Source organism: Arvicola amphibius, chromosome 2 (assembly GCF_903992535.2).
Source record: "Arvicola amphibius chromosome 2, mArvAmp1.2, whole genome shotgun sequence".
NCBI classification, from domain to species: domain Eukaryota; kingdom Metazoa; phylum Chordata; class Mammalia; order Rodentia; family Cricetidae; genus Arvicola; species Arvicola amphibius.
The window spans coordinates 80,816,692-80,838,576 of NC_052048.2; the positions used below are offsets into that span (position 1 = coordinate 80,816,692).

Genomic DNA, 21,885 nt, shown 5'->3' on the forward strand with positions numbered 1-21,885 from the left:
TGTAATATAGCCATTTACATCTCTAGTTTTATTAATTCCATTTTCTCTTTCTTTTGGTTAATTTTCTTAATATTGCCGGGCAGCGGTGGCGCACGCCTTTAATCCCAGCATTCGGGAGGCAGAGGCAGGCGGATCTCTGTGAGTTCGAGACCAGCCTGGTCTACAAGAGCTAGTTCCAGGACAGGCTCCAAAGCTACAGAGAAACCCTGTCTCGAAAAACCAAAAAAAAAAAATTTTTTTTCTTAATATTTTGTCAACCTTGTTTATCTTTTCAAAGAACCAATTCCTAGTTTCATTGATTCTTCACGTAGTTTTTTAGTCACTATTTTATGAAATAAATTTTATGCCTTCATAGTTATTTATTTCTTTCCTTTCTTTGACTTTCTGTTTAACTTGTTTTGCTGTAACTTTGAGCCACATCATTAAGTTATTTGAGACTTTTCTGATATTTTAGTGTAAGCATTCAGCTATACTTCTTTCTTAGAACTGTGTTGCTGTATCCCAAAAAATTTTATAAGTTTTGATCTCATTGTATTAACTTTTCAATTATTTCTTTAAAACTGAAGTACTAATAGATAAGTAATAAAACATAGAAAGGGAATTGGAAGGTAGAGAAAAGAAACAGAGGAAAAACTAATGTAATGAAATGTAAGAAACAATAATGGGGTCTTACAGTGGTGGCACATGCCTTTAAAACCAACACTCAGAAGGCAGAGTTTGGGGGATTTCTGTGTGTGAGTTCGAGGCCAGCCTAATCTACAAGAGCTAGTTCCAGGACAGCTAGGGCTATTACACAGAGAAATTCTGCCTCGAAAAACCAAAAGAAAAAAAAGAAAGAAAGGAAGGAAGGAAGAAAAAGAGGAAGAAAGAAGGAAGGAAGGAAGGGAGGGAGGGAGGGAGGGAGGGAGGGAGGGAGGGAGGAAGGAAGGAAGGAAGGAAGGAAAGAATAATGGGTAGAACACAATAAACCAAACACAAAGAATTAGGGATGATATAGCAGTGCTTTTGTTTTTTCCTTTAAGCTTTTGCTTATTTGTTTTCAGTTCACTTGGTGGTGGTGCAGCCATTTCTTTTCAAAACCCAAATAAGTGAGTCCAGACCAGACAGAGACACATGCAAGCTGAGCCTTTCTTTCTGGGGGCCCAGGTAGGATTCTATACATACAAAAACATTGGTGGAATTTTTTTTTTTTTTTTTTTTTTTTTTTATGGTTTTTCGAGACAGGGTTTCTCTGCAGCTTTTTTTTTTTTTTTTTTTTTTTTTTTTTTTTTTTTTTTTTTTTTTTTTTGAGCCTGTCCTGGAACTAGCTCTTGTAGACCAGGCTGGCCTCGAACTCACAGAGATCCGCCTGCCTCTGCCTCCCGAGTGCTGGGATTAAAGGCGTGCGCCACCACCGCCCGGCTTGTGGAATGTTTTTGTATGTATAAGGCCTGGAAATTAAAGCATACCCCATCTCACACTGCCACATATATCAGCATGTCCTGTTACAGGTTAGATGTTCTACCTGTATATAGTATAGGTGTGATATGGGAGATCTTTCCTGGATTTTCAGAGAATACTGAACACTAAGACTAAAGCCGCCTCCCCTTGCTGCACAGGGCTGAGGACAATCTTGTGATCCTGATTTCTCTACTATCATTGTTCTCTGTCCTAGAGCACCAACTAGTCTCTTTTCTTTCCTCTGACTAGCATTTCAGCTGCAGACATTCCAGTCTAAGGATGCCTACTTGGCTCTTCAGTATGATTACACTTCCCACCAAAGCAGATCCATGTCCATGGACATGATTGTGAACTACACTGGGTCCACACTTGTTCTTTTCTAATCGTTTGTTTGGCCAATGTAGAGAGGAAAGCTGAGGCTTGATATCTCCAGTGTTCTTGTATCTACATTCTCATTGTTCCCTCATAGCTTCTACAAGCATAACAACCGAGCCATTCCTGCCTCTTTTCTCTGACTCAGTTTTCTTCCTTTTAAGGATGAACAATGTTTTGTTTTTGAGACCCACTCTACAGGAGGAAATTCACATCTGGTAATGTAAACATAGTAAAAATCCTGTAACTCTGGAGATTATAGGTCCCCGTATAGAAGATACTGCCATCATTTTGAAATATGAACATGTCTGTCAAATTTCTTTCTAATATTTATGCTTAAATCCATTGCTTATTTCTGACAGTTGTGCCACTACTGCACTAGTAGGCACATCTTGGGTAACATGTTGATAGTTTAACATGCAGTTTTCACTGGAATACTAGTTAAAAATCTATTTGACTTTCAAATGAACATCATCAGTTATATTGAATCAGCTGAGTTATACAGAAGACTTGTATTAAGTCTGCAATGACAGGCCTTTTTCTGATTTAAACCCAGTGATGATAAATTTCATGTTATGTGTAATTAGCACATTTCTATTTTAGGACAGACTCTTAACACAAGTCCAATAACCTATACGAATGATCCTATGTAAGTCTGACAGAAAGACAAGGACAATTCATCAGAGACCATAAAATACCATTCCCAGTTTGTCAGACATTGTGAATGGAATAATTTTTATCAATTATTGTTTCTCAAAAACATACATTTCATACTGGGAAGTGGTGGCATACACCTTTAATTCCAGCACTTGGGAGGCAGAGGCAGGTGGGTCTCTGTGAGTTCAAGGCCAGCCTGGTTTACAAAGCAATTTTCAAGACAGTTGGGACTGTTCTACAGAGAAATCCTATCTTGAAAAACAAGACAAAATAAAAAAATAAAAATCACTTTTCCACATTAAAAATGTACTCAAGTAAAAGTAAAATACAGAAAATTACTTTTGAGGGAAGAATTATCTTAGTATCTCTAGAGGATAAATCGGCCTGAGGCATAATGGAATAATCCAAATCTCTTTTATGAGCTGGGGAAAATGGTTAGTGCGAGAACTTTCCAGATGTAATGGATTTTTATAAGAACAGTGATTGTTCTTACAAATTCATGCAATAACCAACAAGAGTGTTAGCAGTCCCACAGTCTTTCCCTATTATAAACATATGAATTACTGTCATTATTTAGAAATGTTAGTTTCCCACTCCTGTGTGCTTACCAATGTGGCATAGACATAAGGGGTACAAATTTAAGACTGCTAAGACGTCTCAGTGGGTAAACGTGCTTGCCACCAGGCTGACTCCCACATGTGTGTCTTGCTGCTTATTTAGTCATGTTAGGTATAATTTAAAACTACTCTATATTTCTTTTTTAATTTTTTTAATTTTTAGATTATGATATAATTAATTTATTTCCCTCTTTCATTTCTTCCCTGAAAATCATCTTATATATGGCTTTTTCCATTAATTTTTATTACATAGACATACACACATATACACATATAAATATATAGTTCTCGCCGGGCGGTGTGGCACACGCCTTTAATCCCAGCACTCGGGAGGCAGAGGCAGGCGGATCTCTGAGTTCGAGGCCAGACTGGTCTACAAGAGCTAGTTCCAGGACAGGCTCTAGAAACTACAGGGAAACCCTGTCTCGAAAAAACCAAAAAAATAAAAATAAAAAATAAAATAAATATATAGTTCTCAATCTGCATGATGTTAGTTGTATGCATATTTCCAGGGCTGTTAATTTAGTATTGGATTAATCAATTTGTGTGCTCTTCTGCAGGAGAAACTATTTCTCCTGCTCTTATCATTCCTTGACTGCCTATAGTTCTTTATGTAGGATTAAGGCCTCCTGAACATTAATGTAACCACTTGTCATGCATGTTGTTATCCTTATTCAACATGTTTACACAGTCATGTTGGTGATGGGTGTAGCTTCTGACATTCCTAGGAGATACAATCTCATAGTAAACTCCCTGTTCTTCTAGCTCTTCCAATCTTACTGCCTGCTCTTCCACAATGCTCCCTGAGCCTTAGGTTAAAGTTCTTTTGTAGATGTATCTGCTGGAACTGGGCTTCAGAACTCTCCATTTTGTTTGGTTGTGGTTTTCTGTAATGATCTACATCTGTAGCAAAGAGAAAATTATTTGATGAGGGGCAAGGACTACACATATCTATAAGGACAGATATTTAGGCTATACTTAGGGATTATGCTGGTTTAGTAAAGTGGTGTGGTTGTGATTCTTCTTCTAAGATTCATGACTTCATTAGCCCTAGGTAGACGGCTAGGTTTTCAGTTCCAGTCATAATGTTTCTCTTGTCAAATAGGTCTTAAGTCCAAATATAGACTTAAGTATGTGTGCCACTAATTCACCCTTGTGTGTATTTTGCCATGCTAGTCATTGCTGTGATTCATAGGCATCACAGCTAGGTAAGGCTGTAGTTACTTCCTTTCTTTAGAAGCTTGCATGGTGCCTTATGATACCATGGAAAAGAGTTCTCAGGGAGTAGTCTTTCAGGCCAGTTCCAGATCAGGGCCGTCTGGGTCCTGCTTCTGAAGTACACTGTGTCTTCAGCAATAGGAATTTATTTTCCACCTCTGAGGGGTCATGGCAATGTCCTGTAATTTGGGGGGAATACCTTGGACAACCCTGACCAACAACTGGAAAGAGGGCTTCATTTCCCTGGTATTGGAGTTTTTGTTAGCTTGTCTTTGGCTCTTGGAGGGAGCAACAGAAACAATTAGAAATTTTCATTCAAACTATATATGCACATTTACACACATTTATGTATGTATGCACATATATATGTATTACAGGTTTTTTTTAGGTGATTGAATGATTCCTTATGGCATTTTTAGACGTCGTGTTATTTTACTCTCCTTTTAACTCCTGTATTTATCCCACCAACACCACCAATGAAAGCCCACCTGTTTTTTCCATTTCCCTCTCAGATCATGTATACCATTATCTTTCTCTGCATTGCACCTGCCACCCTGCAAGCCATCGTCCATTTTCACATTCCTGGTTTCTGCAGTTAGCCCAAGATTGAAGGTGCGTGGTTGATCGGCAGTTATGATTCACCAGACAAGCTTTAATATATATAATTCAGTTTTAATAAAGGAAAGGAAAGGGAACTTACAAATCCAAGGTTCCAGCCAGGAGCGCAGGAAAACAAAGAGCAGGCGGGCCACAGGCCCGCAAGATTTTATAAGTCAATATTAGCCTAAAGGGGACACGCCTAAGAGGGACACGCCTAAGAGGGACACACCTTTAGACCAAGGGTGACACGCCTTTAGACCAAGGGGGACACGCCTTACAAAACAAGGTTTTTGGCTAGGCTTCCCCTTCACAAGATATATACAAATACAAGAGCATTTGAAGCTAGGAGCCTCACATGAAAGAAGACATCCAACATTTTTATCCTAGGGTCTGGATTATTCACTCAATATAATCTTTCCTGGTTTCGTTCAAAGTTCATAATTTTATTTTCCTTTTAACAAGTGAATAATATTCTATAGTTTATATGTGCCACATTTTCTCAAAGGCCTTTTCTACATTTATTAAGGTAGTCATTTTTTAACTTTAAATCAACTTATGTGATTTACACATTGATTGATTTGCATATATTGAGCCATCCCTGAATTTCAGGGATAAAATCAACTTGGTAATGTGGTGGATAACTTTTTTGATATATATCTGACTGTATTCTGTTAGAAAGTATTTTATTGGGCATTTTTAATCTGTGATCATCAGGGCTATTGGCCTGTAGGTTTTTTTTTTTTTTTTTTTTTGTTTTTTTGTTTTTTTTTTACTTTTTTTTCTCATTTTTTTCTTTTTTTTTATTAAAGATTTCCATCTCCTCCCCCTTCCCTCCCCTCCCTTCCACCCATACCCCCACTCCACCCCTCTCCAAGACAAAGAGCCATCAGGGTTCCCTTCACTATGTTAAGTCCAAGGTCCTCCCAGCTCCCCCAAGTCCAGGAAGGTGAGCAACCAAACTGACAAGGCTCACAGTGAGCCCGTCCATGCTGTAGAGGTCATGTTCATTGCTGTTGTCCTTGGTTTCTCAGTCCTCCTCCACCGTCAGCCACATTCAGAGAGTCTGGTTTGGTCCCCTGTTCCATCAGTCCCATTCCAACTGGACTTGGTGGTCTCCCGTTAGATCTGTCCCACCGTCTCAATGGGTAAACGCACTCCTCATGGTCCTGACTTCCTTGCTCATGATCTCCCTCCTTTTGCTCCTCATCGGGACCTTGGGATCTCAGTCCGGTGCTCCTATGTGGGGCTCTGTCATTTTCTCCATCCAATGCCAGGTGAAGGAAAAGTGGATATGGGAACAATGAATTATATATCTTAATTAAGGGAGCCATTCTAGGGTTGGCAGAGACTTGACTCTAGAGGGGTTCCCAGGTGTCCAGGAAGACGCCCCCAGCTAGGTCCTTGGGCAGCTGAGGAGAGGGTGCCAGAAATGTACAGATCCTATTGCCATACTCATGAATATCTTGCATATCACCATAGAACCTTCACCTGGCCTGTAGGTTTTTTTGTTTTGTTTTGTTTTGTTTTGTTTTTTTAATCTAGCTTTAACTGGCTTTGGTATTAGAATGATAGGGGCTTTTGGGAGTGCTTTTATTTCTATTTTTGCTTTTGAATAGCTTGGGAAGGATTAACCATAGATCTTCTTTAGAAGTCTAGTAGGCTTCTGCTGTGAATCCATCTGACCCTGAATATTTTAGCTGCAAGAATTTATCATTTCAATTTCCTCATTTACTATGTGTTTGTTTAGGTTTCTTTTTCTCCTTATTCATGTAACTTGGCAGATTTGGCTGGAAATCATCCATTTCTTTTAGACTTTCCAACTTAATGAAGTACGGATTTTTGAGATATTCCTTTATAATATTTGAAATTTCTTTGGTGTCGATTATAATGTCTCATAGTTTTTTTCTGATTCTGTTTATTTGGGTCTTTATTTCTTTTGGTTAGTAGTCCACAGATCTATCACTCAAAACTCAAGTCCAAATGGATTAAAGACCTCAATATAAATCTGACCACGCTGAACCTGATAGAAGAGAAAGTGGGAAGTACTCTACAACACATGGGCACAGGAGACCAGTTCCTATGTATAACCCCAGTAGCACAGACAATAAGAGCAACAATGAATAAATGGGACTGCCTGAAACTGAGAAGCTTCTGTAATGCAAAGGACACTGTCATTAAGACAAAAAGGCAACCTACTGACTAGGAGATCTTCACCAACCCGGCATCAGTCAAAGGTCTGATCTCCAAAATATATAAAGAACTCAAGAAACTAGACATTAAAACTCTAATTAACCTAATAAAAAATGGGGTACTGAACTGAACAGAGAATTCTCAACTGAAGAAGTTCAAATGGCCAAAAGACACTTAAGGTCATGCTCCACCTTCTTAGCAATCAGGGAAATGCAAATCAAAACAACTTTGAGATACCGGTAATCTTACACCTGTCAGAATTGCTAAAATCAAAAACACCAATGATAGCCTATGCTGGAGAGGATGTGGAGTAAGGGGAACACTCATCCTTTATTGGTGGGAATGCAAACTTGTGCAACCACTTTATTTTCTCAAATAATCAGCTTTTGTAATGATTGTTTGTATTGTTTTTTGCTTCAATTTCATTAATATCTGTTCACATTTTATTTTTTTTGCGATCACATGGGTTTAGAATTGTAATTGATTTGTCTTTGTTTCCCACTGTTTTTTTTTTTTTTTTTTTTTTTTTTTTTTTTTTGAGTTTTATCGTCTTAGTCATTTTGTGAAGACATTCCATGATCTTATTTGGTGCTGGCTTACAGTTCTGAGGTTTAGCTAATTACCATGGCAGGAAGCATGGAGGTACTAAGGCAGACATGGTGCTAGAGAGGTAGTTGAGATTGTTATATCTAGATAGGCAGGCAGCAGGAAGACAGAGAGAAATCACAAAGCCCACCTCAGTGACACACTTCCAACAAGGCCTCACACCTACTTCAACAATGCCACACCTCCTATAGTGCCATTCTCTGTGTCTAAGCATTCAAATCTGTAAGCCTATGGGGCCATTCCTATTCAAGCCATTACAATCATTAAGTCATTTGTATGTTCTCTTTATGATTAATAAGAATGATTATTTTTATTATTTAACAAATTTTGAATTAAAAAATATTTTTATCATATTCTTCCCTTTACCCAAATCCTCTACCCCTACTTACCCATCCAATAAAGCAAGGCTCATATGAACTCAGAGAGACTAAAGCAGCAAGCACAGGGCTTAAACCTGTTTGCACCAGGTCCTCTCTCTATATATATTATAGTTTCCAGTGTAGCATTTTTACAGTACTCATGAGTGTGTGAATTAGTGGGTCTCTGACTCTCGTGTCTGCTCTTGGGACTCTTTCTCTCTGTTGAGTTGTCATGTCCAATTTTGAAATGATAGTTTTTGTTTGATCTTACTATATTTTAATTTGTCATGTTGGCTGTTAACTCCGAGCAGCCTGTTCTTTTCTAATGAGAGACTGGAAGTGGGAGGAGTAGAGGGAGTGGAAATTATAATGGGATCTACTATTAGAAAAAATAATCTGTTTTCAATAAAAAGAAAATTGAAAACAATGCTTATTTTTACTGTTTAAAACCACTTTAAATTTTAAATATATTTTGATTCTATTCTTCCCTTCACCCAAGTACTTGCTGATCCTCTCCCCTTCTCTTCCCACCTAACTTTAAGTTATTTCTCAAGAAACAAAAACCAATAAGATAACAACCCCTCAAAACAGAGAAAACAAAAGAAAATGACATTCATAAAGAAAGAAAAGAAAAACAAACCCCTCCAAACTCTAACCAAATAAAAGAAGACAAAACAAAACAAACTGTGGAGTCTATTATATGTTGGCTAACTATTCCTGAACATCAGGCCTGCCTGGGGTGGTTGGTATACCCAGTGTCATTCTATTGGAGAAAATTGATTTTTCTTCTCCCATAATGTATAAGTGACAGTTAGTTGTTAGCCTTTACAATAGTGGCTAGGTTTTCATAAAATATAGTAAGAAAAAGCAAAAGCTATCACACCAAATTTCAACAAGACAATCCAGCAAAAGAAAAAAAAAAACCCTAAGAGAAGGCACAAGAATCACAGACCCACTTACTTACACATTCAAAAATCCCATAAAAACAGTGAACTGTAAGCCATAATACATATATGCAAAGACCCTGGCGTAGACCATGCAGGCTCCATGCTTGCTGCTTTAGTCTCCATGAGCTCCTATGTACCTTGCTCAGTTAAGTCAGAGGACCATATTCTCTTTTTTTCCTCCATCCCCACTCTGACTCTTAGAATCTTTTGCCTCTTCTCCTGTGTGATTTTCTGAGCTCTGAGGGAAGGGATTTGATGGCAACCTTTTTTTTTTTTTTTTTATTCTGTCAGTGACCGCTAAAGGGCCATTTATTTTTAAAAATTCAATCCATCTTAATTTATTACATGGACATAGCAGATTACTCTTTTTTTTTCTCATGGTTTATTTTTTTATTTTTTTTTTCTTTCTCATGGTTTACTTTTTTTTTATATTTAAAAATTTCCATCTCCTTCCCTCCTCCTCCCCCTCCCTCAGCTCCTCCTCCCCCTTCCCGCCCCTCCTTCTCCCTCTTCCCTCTCCTTCCCTCCACCCATACCTCCCCTCCCTCCCTCTCAAGGCCAAGGAGCCATCAGGGTTCCCCACTCTATGCTAAGTCCAAGGTCCTCCCAACTCCCCCCAGGTCCAGGAAGGTGATCGACCAAGCTGAGAAGGCTCCCACAGAGCCCGTCCATGCAGAAGAATCAGAGCCCAGCGCCAATGTCCTTTGCTTCTCAGTCAGCCCCCGCTGTTGGCCACATTCAGAGAGACGGGTTTGGTCGCATGATAGAACCTCCACCTGACGATAGATGAAGAAAATGACAGAGCCCCACATTGGAGCACCGGACTGAGCTCCCAAGGTCCTGATGAGGAGCAGAAGGAGAGAGAACGTGAGAAAGAAAGTCAGGACCGTGAGGGAACCTCCAGCTGGCGACAGATGGGGAAGGTGACTGAGCCCCACATTGGAGCACTGGACTGAGCTCCCAAGGTCCTGATGAGGAGCAGAAGGAGCGAGAACATGAGGGAGAAAGTCAGGAACGTGAGGGGTGCGTTCACTCATGGAGACGGTGGGACAGAACTAATGGGAGATCACCAACTCCAGTTGGAATGGGACTGATGGATCATGATGGCAACCTTTAATGTAGATTCTCTTTCTCTTTCTAGAAGGCACTAATTTAGTCTAGTCCTCTCCACTTCTGGCTCTTTAAAAGTTACCTTACTTAAGTTTTAAGCATAGTATTTTCAAAGGCTTTAAATGTCCATAGTGAATCTTTGTGTTTCCTGTGATTCTAAGGTGCCCAAGCCCTTAGATAACCATTCTCCTCAACTCTTCACCACCGAATGACTTCCATTTAATTAATGTTCCTCTCTTCTAAACGGGTTCTGGTCACACTGGTCCAGGAACTGGGCTTCTTACATTTTGGATCTCTCAACTGTTTTGACATTGTTATCTTATTATATCATCACCACTTGTTCTTTGTATCTGGCTGTCAAATATTTTGTAGATATGAATTTAAACTATAACAATGAGAAAACTTACATTTTAATATTCCAGATTTCTAATTCCATGGGATGATTGAGGATACTTCAAAACGGTTCTTAAAATCACACCAGAAAGACAGAGGCTCTGAAGTCCGCTGAGCCTGTACTAAGAACGGGCACAAGCCAGGGCCACCTCGGCATAACTCAGGTGATGATGGGGAAATGACCATCTACTTCTATTTCTAGCTGGGTGTGCTTATGATTGCTAATTTCTAAGGATGAAAAGTAAAACTCGAATGATCAGGATCATAAAAATTCAATATAGCAGTTATTGTTGTGCTGACCATATAAAAAATTTCCAAAGCATAAACAAGCATCTGAATGATACATTCAAACAGTGTGTTCTGAGATTCTCTAAAGTAAGCAATATCTAAATAGACTTTAATTCTCAAACATATCTATATCTATCTATTTATATTATCGTAATTGTTAAATAGAGCTGTTAAATAGGATAAACTTGTGTTTTTTTTCCTGCTTGAGACTTTGAAAATACATGGTCTTACTGGTATCTGCAAAGAAATACTTGAATGTCTTGATTTCTGTCTGATTTGTTAAGAACCAACTGCAGTATCTGATACTTGCATGTGATTACCTTCCCACACATAAATAAGAACACAAATGCCTAATGGGGGAATATGTTAATAAATTTCATAAAAGGAGTCGAGAGCCATAACTTTTTATTTAGTTTTTAATCAGCTAGAACACAAACATAACTTAAAGCATTTTGTAAGCTACAAAGAATTATTTTTTATTTGCATTTCTTTTTGGTAAAAGTAAGATTTTTGTTTACATGTCCATCTATAAAGTCCAAAGATAGGCAAATGAACGCTGTGAGATCAATGTACTGCTTTTGGTTATTTCTGTTAAGCTGATCAGGTGATAAGAATCTGGAATTCATATTAGAAGCCCCTTCTACATGGTTCGGTTCCTTGACAGCTACCATCAGCTGTCTGCTACACCATGAACATTGTCCATATGCACTTTGAGGTAGTCATTTCTTGTAAACTTCTTATGACAAAAATGGCACTCTGCCATGGGGCGGTTTGGATTGTGAGTCATCTTGTGTCGGATGAGCATTTTCTTCAGGCTAAAAGCCAAGTCACAAACCTAGAAAAGAACCAGATACCCCATATTTATGATGAGAAATCAGTCTGTCATATATACAATATGAAAATTCATTTTATTAAGTATGTGCTAGTGGGCCTAAGGACAAACCACGCTTTCAGAATAAATGGAATTTCACACCAAGACAAAGAAGTTAATTTCAGTTTTCAAGCATCACTTGCGTTTAATTGCATGGCTTGCACCACCCCCAAGCATCCTCTCCTCTCCCAGCTCTAGAGCATGTCAGCGAAACAACTTCCTAGGGACATACCTTCCTCAGCATAACAGAGTGTATTTAAAATCCATAACAACTCCTCACGTGCTGTGATTTACAGCCTGGATGACATCTCTCCACAGGGCATAAATACACAAGACGTTTTTTACTGTGATGTTTTTAATTTAGTCCCACTTGAGATGTGACTGGCTACAAAGGCAAGAGTTATAACCACTTGTGATGTGATTGGGTAACAATGCTTTAAGCATTACAACCACTTGTGGTGTGACTGGTTAACAATGCTGTAAGTATTACAACTCAAATTTATTACCCAGTATTCCGTTTCTTTCTTTCTTGTTGTATGTATATTGCTTAACTAAGGCATATAAGCAGTTTATTTCATATAAACTCCACTACACGGCAGCCCAGCTTAACATCCCCATCAAACAACCTGGTAAGGAAAAGTACCGCAGCAGGAACATGTAAGCAAGGCAGAATAACTTAAGTCACAGATAGAAGTCAAATTCCAAGTTTGATCTTACTCAATTTCACACACACATAAGTTTATCTCTCTCTCTCTCTCTCTCTCTCTCTCTCTCTCTCTCTCTCTCTCTCTCTCTCTCTCTCTCTCTCTCTCTCTCTCTCTCCTTAAAAGTGCACTATGCCACTGGAGTTAGATTGTAGACAGTCACTAAAAGCTTGGCTAAGTTCTTCTTCCCTAGCAAGCAGGATCATTGGAATTTTGGAATATTGGAAAGAAGAGACTAAGTGGGGAGCTACCACAGGGGGATTTGAGAGGGGACACAACTATTCAGGAGTGGCAGTGAGGCTTGCCCGCCAGGTGGGATTCTCTGCGAAGTGTCCTCAAGGCAGCCATTCCCAACATTTACTCCAGCTTAATGACCGATTTCTGGGACTTTTCTGGGCAAATCTCCTTACTTTTATAGGGAACTTAAAGGTACAGGTCATTAATCCATAAGTATTAGTTGAATTTACAAAAGTGAAATAATGGAAGATGATAGAAGGAAGGTAGAGGGGATAAAGACAGAGATACAGATATGTTTCTATGTATCTAAATCTATACATAAATACATATGGACAGCTTTTATGAGCAATATAAAAACCTCAAGAACTATGAATACTTTTAAAGAAATAAAAGCATGTTTTTATGGACAGTACCTTGATGTGAAATAAGTACCAAATTGTTTTGAAAGTATAGCTTCAAATTGATGCTCATTTAAAAGAGAAACTTGGACTTTATCTGCATGTCTTATTTCTCTGGCCCCTTCTCTGAACCCATGCAAAAGTAAAGAGCTCACACTACTTGTAGTGTCTTCTCACAGAAATTGCATTGAGTCAATTCCTTCCCATGGTGGAGACATTCACATGCCACCCAGGGCTCCACTCTTCCTTTCTCACCACGCTCCCTCTCCCTAGGACTCCTTACCCCTGTAGCCTCCAACCATGCTGTTTGCTCTTCGAAAATGCTCTTATCTTAGTAGCTGACACCTTATCTTTTAAGCTAAATAAACACACAGAGAGAAAATATGGAGATACATAAGCAGATAATTCTTTCCTAACTATATTTTTTCACAGCTGTTTGGCATTGTACCTTCCCTTTTCAGTCTTTATCATAAATGGCAATTAGGTATTCGTCAATGTTTATTTATTTAATGTTATATGCATTAAGTGCCCTCTATAATGACAGAGTAGATGCCATCTTGTTCACCTGCTCATTTTGTGCCAAGCATGGCTTTCACTATTGGCCAGAATGTAAGTGATTTCTTCACATTGCTTCATTCAGTACCCATAGCTGCACCACTGAGTAGATAGTATGTAACCTTATTTTCACAGAAGGAAATTGAGATTAAACAGATTCCCAACAATAGAAAGTGATTTCTAGAACTGGAGCCAGCTAGTCTGCACTCAGTCCATACTTCCCCAGGGCAAATCACAGAATCAACTGAAGATTCTCATTTTAACTTGAGATATATGAACTGTTTCTCCCATTTGTCTGGCTCTCACCATTTTAAGGAACAAAGGTGACTTAGAAAATATAAATAAGGTTTCCAGATATTTGGGCTCACTCTTGGGAAAGGAGAAATACAAACTTCAAGTGCTGTGGATACAAGTCCACTTCCTTAGTCTCTGTGGGAAAATGACAGCAATGGTAACTGCAGAGAATGTAAAGGAAGCTGAGCAAGATGCTAAAACTTTTGTTAGTGGCTGAGAACTAAGGAAGTCCAGAGGATTCCCACAGGAGAGGAGACAGGGACAACCCAGGAGAGACTATTCATTGGGAGCCTGGGTAGAGCTTTAGATGGCAGTGGAGAGCCACTGATGTCACTCTTGTGAAAAGGATTACCTGGATGTGAGAAGATTGACATTCATTATCTTAAGTACAGGGCTTAAAGGACTATGATGCTGCTCAAAATCAACCACCCAATGCCAGGTCATCTATAGTCACACTGAAGTCAAAAGAGGCTGGCAAGAGAGAATGAACACTGCACAGCATAGAGTTTTCCTTTTCTTCACTTACACCAGGGCTTCTCAAGCCTGTCCTGACTTAGTACCAATTCAAATACAAAAAATGGGGAAGCTTTATTTTTCACTATTAATCTAAGAAAGAGCAGGCTGATTTTGTTTCAGAATATAGTGAAGCAAGTTATTGAGAAGGAAGTTCTTCCAGAGCTGGGAATGGAAATTGTATATAAACTGCAGTTAAAATACTTATAATACAATGAATGTACGTACCAGTTTATATAATAATAAAATGCTAACAGAGGCACAGATGTGAGCACACTTAATGTTTGTAAGGGACTGGGACAGGTTTTAAGCAGTGGGGTGATAAAGTCTAGGTACGGATGGAAGCACATGGCAGAGATGGAGAAGGATTATCTCCTGGGATAGCACAGGTACTGCCAGGGGACAAGAAAACAAGCAGGAAACTGAGGGTGTACAAACACTGTTGACTTGAAGGAAGAGCGGTTCAGAAGTCATTAGAGAGAAGACTGAAAAGGAAGCTTGAGTTGAAGGTTGGGAATAAATTTCGGAGACCTGAATATGAATAATCCTAAATGGGAGTGGCAATCTCTCATGAAACTGGTAGGAATTCACTGAAGCTTTCTAACAGATACTAAGACAGATGCTATTTGGTCAGCAAGCAGAAGATCAAAAGTTACTGTCAGGGAGGCCTAGTCCATGTTTCTTTCTAAGCCAGACATGATTGGGACGTGGATTAGGACAGTACTTCATTTATTCAAGTTTTCATTCTTAAAAATACTTACAGCATGTATTTTTTTATATCTGAGGAATTGTTCTAGGCTTACAAACAAAGAAACCAGTAATAAAGCAAAACTCCTACTTTCACAGAACCTGCAGTGCATAAGCAAGTAACTAAATAAGGGCCATCAAGATGGTCCAGTAGATAGGCTGGCAAATCCAACAATCAGAGCTTGATCCCCAGGATGCAGGTGGTAGAAGGAGAGAACTTAGTCCCACAAGTTTCCCTCTCACCTTCACATGTGCACAATATGAACACATAAACAAGTGAACAAATAACATAATAAATAATTCAAGAAATAAATATTAATTTAGGTAAATACAAGGAACATGAAGACTATGTATAGAGATACAAGAGGAAATAATCTGAGCAGGACCTGAAGGGAGCATTGGGGCAGGCCATAAAGATACACCAATGGCCAGGCATGATGGAGCCCAAGATCCCAGCACTTGGTGGCAGAGGCAAAATGGTTGCTACAAGTTTGAGGCCATCCTGACCTACACATGTAGCCAATACTGGAACAAAATGGGCTACAGAGTGTAATCTTGTCTTAAAACAGCAGTAAGTTTAAAAATAAGTAACCAGCAAACAAATAAGAAAATAGAACAAAACAAAAAGATACCCAAAGAGAAAGGAGTTCAAGCAGAGAAAACAGCAGTTATGAAGGCACACTGGTGACCATAGTGAGAGATTGTGTTGAGTACATCAGAAGGGGAGGAGGGCACAGGTGCAGATCCTAGGAAGGAGGGCACAGGTGCAGACCCTGGGGAGGAGAGCAGGTGCAGACCCTGGGGAGGAGAGCAGGTGCAGACCCTGGGAAGGAGAGCAGGTGCAGACCCTGGGGAGGAGAGGACAGGTACAGACCCTGGGGAAGAGGGCATAGGTGCAGACCCTGGGAAGGAGGACATAGGTGCAGACCCTGGGGAGGAGAGCACAGGTGCAGATGCTGGGAAGGAGAGCAAAGGTAAAGACCCTGGGGAGGAGAGCAGGTGCAGATCCTGGGGAAGAGAGCAGGTGCAGGTCCTAGGGAGGAGAGGACAGGTACAGACCCTGGAAAAGAGAGCAGGTGTGGACCCTAAGGAGGAGAGCAGGTGTGGATCCTGGGGAGGAGGGCACAGGTACAGATCCTGAGGAGGTGGGCACAGGTACAGACCCTGGGGAGGAGAGCAGATGCAGATCCTGGGGAGGAGGGCACAGGTGCAGATCCTGGGGATTTCTTTTTGAATGAGACGCATGATCACTGGAGGATTACAGACAGTCAGACAGTCAGACAGTCAGACAGTCAGACAGATGCAACCTTTGGATAGATTACTCTGGGTGGCAACTTTAAGCAGAGTGTTAAGCAGCAAAGATAGATCAGTGAAGAAGCTACTTCTGCATTCCCAAGCTAACTACTAACTAACTACTAACACAGTAGTTGGGCAGGTGTGGTGAATCTGTAAAAGCCAAACAAATTTGCTCATATGGTGGGTATGAGAGACACGAAAGTGGCAAAAAAAAAGTCTAGAGGCAGCCATGGGTTTGAAACACATCCTGAAGAGTAGTGACAGAAAAGGGGGTTACTAAGAGATTAAGCAAGACAAAGGCCTGTCAGTCCAGTAGGTCAATGTATTTTATTTCCTGTTTGTCAGGTTACCAAACCCACTTAAGGAAAAAATGAGAATAACAACCGAACATTGACATCAATACCAACAACTCAAGATAATGAATAAAATATAAATAATATTAATAAGGAAAGTCTAGGACTAATGGACCCCACAGATGAAGTCTACCAAATATTCAGAGTTACAGAAATATCTTTCCTGCAGCGAGAAGAGCACTTTTAAAACTTATTTTCTGTACTTAGCATAGCTTTGTCACCAAAGCCAAATGATGATATTAAAAATAAAGAAGAGATCAACATTTATGGATCTAGGTGCGAAAGTTCACACATACACATACACAAAATGAAAGAATTTAAGTATCTATTAAGTGGGTTGTTAGCCATGGCCAAGTAAGATTTATTTCAAGATTGCAATGGTGGTTTAAATAAGAAAACAGAAGAACCTGTCACATTAGTAGAATAAAGAAAAAGACAAACATGGACATTGAAAGGGCATTTACTAAAATTCAGGTTTGTTGGTTTGAAAACAAACGTCTACTTAAAAATTTGTCAGTATAACCAAGGGTGTTTATTGAAACTTACATTTAAGGTCAATAGGGCAGAAGACACCCAGCACTCAGTGTAAGGGGGCAGAAGACACCCTAGAGGATGCTGCCCACCACCAGGCCAGTAAGCCGGCCCCAGGACATGAGAATGGGATAGCGGTCCTGCCCCTCGCCTGGGCAGTATGGGAGAGCTGGCCCCAAAGGCATGAGAGCCGGTGAGCTGGACCCATCCCTAGTTGGCTACAGCATTCCAGAGAGTGGGACCCATGCCTTCCTTGGGCAGCATAGTAAAGCTTACCCTGGTGGTGTGGATGCTGGAGAGCAGGCCCACAGGGCATGAGAGCAGATGATCTGGCCCTGCCCTTCACTGGGCCAGTTCTGGAAAGCTGGTCCTGGTGGCATGGGTGAGGGAGAGCTGGCCTCAAAGGCATGAGCACCAGAGAGTCAGCGGGTGCCTTCCCAGCCTTCATAGCAGGAAAGCGGCTCTGCCCCCACCTGGGCAAAGAGGAGGAGAGCTGACCCTGGTGGTGGAGGTGCAGGAGAGCCGGCTGGCTGAATGACTCAGCTACCACCCAGGCCCAGATGCAGGACTCTGAGTTGATCAACCTCAATATCTAACCCGTCCATGAATTGCTGCAGTGCCTTCAATCCTGCAGAACCAAAGCTTTAGGACCTTCATGACACCAAGCTACAACAGGATATCTGAGAGGAACTCCATGGAGAATCCAGTATTGATAGTGTAGCAGAAGCCAGAGGCCTCTAAACAGACCAAGGACTTATGGTAATTAGCATTTGCAAGTAAAGATGTTTGGGCAAGAGGATAGAGTGTGTGACACACTGTGACACACTGCAACTCTTTTTTTTTTGGTGTTCTTTTGTTTTCTTTAGATGGGGTAGTTTTAAAGACAGAGGGCAGATATGGAGGGATGGGGAGATGAGTGGGATTGGGATGCATGATGTAAACTTCACAAGGAATCAATAAAAAGTTAAAAAAATACCTCACATTTAACACTGTATATAAAGCTGAAAGATGGTGAAAGAATGGATCCCTAGCAGACTCCATATTAAAAAAAAATCAATTCAAAATAGATACAACACTGAAATATAAGAGCTGAAGGATAAAATGTTTAGGGAGAAACAAAAGGACCTTGGTCTGGGCAACAAATTTTATATATAACATGAAATATGACAAAATTCTGAAAAATATAAAATGAACTTAACGTCGAAATCTTTGTGCATAGAATATTATCAGAAAAAATAGAAAGAGTACTCCTCGAGTGAAGTATTTATTTGAAATAAAATATTTGCATGTCATGCAAAGTTTTTATCCAGGACATTACATAGAATTTTTACAACTCAACAAGAAAAAGCCTAAGCAGGTAATTTTAAAATGAGCATTTGAGCAAATACTTGTCCCCAAGACAGAAAAATATCCAACAAGCACATAGACACTTAACTTCGTTAGAATTTAGGGTAAAGTCAAAACCTAGTGAGATACTTCACACTTAGCTGGATGGCTAAAACAGAAAAAAACAAAACAGGGAAAAATGTACTCAAAGATGGGGAAAATAAAACCTGAATCCTTATACAACCCTGACAGGAATGTAACATGGTTCAGCTTCTATGACTAACAGGATGTACAAACCACACTCAAGGACGGCCTCATGCCCAGCAGTAGAGGGCCAACTCAAAAGGAGTTTGGTGACATTTGCGGCATCTTTTATCTACTAATACTTCTTGGGGCATTTTTATTTTACTTGTCTTTTGCTTATATATTATGTTTTCTAATTTGTGGATTGTGTGTGTGTGTTTTATATTTTTGTTTTTTATTGGCTTATTTGTTTGCAAGAGGGAGAAGTAGAAAAGAGGGAGGGGGGAGAGAAAGCATGAAATTGGATGGATGGGAAGGTAGGAAAGATCTTAGTAGAGAGGAGGGAGGGAAAATTTTTGATCAGAATATGGTATATAAAAATTATTTTCAATTAAAAAGAATAAAAACTCAATTATTACACAGCCCAGAAACTCCACACACACCCCCAAAATGAAAATAGGTACTCAAACAAATTCATACATATACCTGCCTGCCACAGCCAATATGTAAAAACAGCAAAAGCAGAAACACCAGGTGGCTACCAATGGATAGATGGGTAAGCACACGTGATAGGTCAAGAGAACAGGGTATCATCAGCCATGGAAAGTGATGTTCCACAGATACATGTCACACTGTGGATCTGTCCTAGGAAAGGGAAATCTAAAAAACTTAAAAAAAGGCAGACTAATGATCGTTGGGGACTAGAGGAGTTGGGGAAAACATTAATGGGGTTGATTTTCTATTTTGGTGCAAAGAAAAATGCTTTGCTGCTGGATAAATATGATTACACAACAAGGATAATGTGCTAAATGCCACCAAATTACATATTTTAAAATGGCTAATTTATGTTAAACAAACACTTCACAGTCAGGAAGATGACTCAGTAGTACTTGTTGCAAAGCTTTATGATCCAAGCTTCACCCCCAGGACTCTATTAGTCAGGATTCTCTAAAGAAACAGTATGTGTGCCAGGCGGTGGTGACACACGCCTTTAATTCCAGCAGAGGCAGGCAGATCTCTGTGAGTTCAAGGCCACCTTGGTCTACAAGAGCTAGTTCCAGAACAGGCCAGGCTCCAAAGCTATAGCAAAAACCCTGTCTTGAAAAAACTAAAAAAAAGAGAAAGAAATAGTACGTGTGTGTGTGTGTGTGTGTGTGTGTGTGTGTGTGTGTGTATGTGTCTATGTGTTATATACACCTAAATATGTGTGTCTGTGAGTCTGTGTATGTCTGTGTGGTCTGTCTCCTGTGGAAATGCCAAATCTCAGCAGTCTTAATTTGGGGCTTGAGTCCCCTTGAAGTCCTAGAGAGCTGCTACTTTTCAGTCTACGCTGGAATTCTGAAGAAGTAGGTTCTGGTACAGTGGCAGGACAGGTGAACAAGAAGAATGAGGTAAGCAGGCAAAAAGCAAATGCTTCCTTCTTCCATGTCCTTTTATGTGCATTGTCACCTGAAGGGGTGGCCTAGATTTAGAGTGAGTCCTCCCACCTCAAATAATCTAAGTAAGAAAACTTCCTCACAGGTATCCTTAGGGGCTTTAATTTTAGTTAATTTCAGATACAATCAGGATGACAAGCAAGATTAGCCAGCACAGGACCTGATGTGGGATTCTCTTTTGTATGCTGTAAATATGTTTTAATACCATTGGTCAATAAAGAAGCTACTTTGGGCCTATAGCGGCACAGAATAGAGAAAGGCAGGAATTTCAAGACCATATATAGAAAAGAAGGCAGAGGGGGGCTGGAGAGATGGCTCAGTGGTTAAGAGCACCGCCTGTTCTTCCAAAGGTCCTGAGTTCAATTCCCAGCAACCACATGTAATGAGATCTGGCGCCCTCTTCTGGCGGGCGGGCATACATGGAGGCAGAATGTTGATACATAATAAATAAATCTTTAAAAACAAAAAGAAAAGAAGGCAGAGTCAGGGAGATGCCATGTAGCTGTCAAAGGAGGCAGATGCCATGTAGCTGCCCAAGAGGTAACAAACCACAGGCTTTGTGGTAAAATATAAAATAATGGAAATGGGTTAATTTAAGATAAAAGAGCTAGCTAGCAGTATGCCTGAGTGATTGGCCAAGCAGTGTTGTAATTACTATCATTTCTGTGTGATTATATCGGGTCTGGGCAGCCAGTAATGAACAACACTCTGTCAACACAGGACCCACATGGTGGAAGGAGAGAATAAAGTCCCACAGGTTGCCCTCTGACCTCTACACCCACACCATGAGGTACATGTGCCTACACAGACATACAGACACATAAAGTCTGCTAATAAATCTTATAACTTTTAAAAAAGATTTCAAAGTATCACGTCGAAGATGCCCAGGGGAACACACTGGACATCTGAAGTGATGAGAAAGGATGAAGGCTACAGCTGCTGATAGGAATGGAAATTTAGAGGAAGTGTCCATATGCCACTGTCAAACTGTTTCAGGCCTGAGACGGTTATCTGTGTAGCTGTTCAACAAAGGCACTTACATAGGCTCTGTTTCTATAAAAGAATTAACTAACTGAAGTTACTGAGCTAGCTCCAATTCCGGACCATGCTCTGTCTGAGTGCATTTCTCTTGCTACAGGTGGGTTTTCTTGAAGTGTGCTGGAGAGGAAGGTACTTTATGAGTAAGCACATTGCTGTTTTAGCCTCCAGCGAGCTCTCACAGGATGGGGAAAAGGTCTTGGGTTTGTCAGTTCCCATTCACAGGTACTCCTTGCACCATATGGTCCCCGCTCCGACATGCCAGTGGGATGACACTCTTGAGTAAATTCAGCACTTACAGTGAATTTGTACAGAGCTGCTTCACACATTACAACTTCAGTGTTTCTTCTCATACCAACTTCCACTGATGCTCTTTTTTTATATTTATTTGTCAAGAACAAGCCTTCTCTAACACTTGGGTTGATCAGCTAACCATCGGTAGAAAATAATCATTTCCCCCATCAATGTTCTTATTACATTTACTAAGAACAGTAGCACTCTCTCCTTTCAAAATTAATGTGAAACAGTTATGTCAAATTATTTCAG

The 21,885-nt window shown here is 40.0% G+C and overlaps 1 protein-coding gene across 1 annotated transcript in view; it reads right to left on the reverse strand.

Annotated features, from left to right (window-relative positions):
- Positions 1-11,195: 11,195 nt before the first annotated feature.
- The window catches only part of Prdm5 (PR/SET domain 5), a 172,068-nt gene continuing 161,378 nt past the window's right edge, over positions 11,196-21,885 (reverse strand). Inside the window, exon 15 of the mRNA XM_038319175.1 lies at positions 11,196-11,632. Within this exon, the coding sequence (XP_038175103.1) occupies positions 11,468-11,632 (165 nt within the window). The 3' untranslated portion in view covers positions 11,196-11,467. The remainder of the gene's footprint in view (positions 11,633-21,885) is intronic.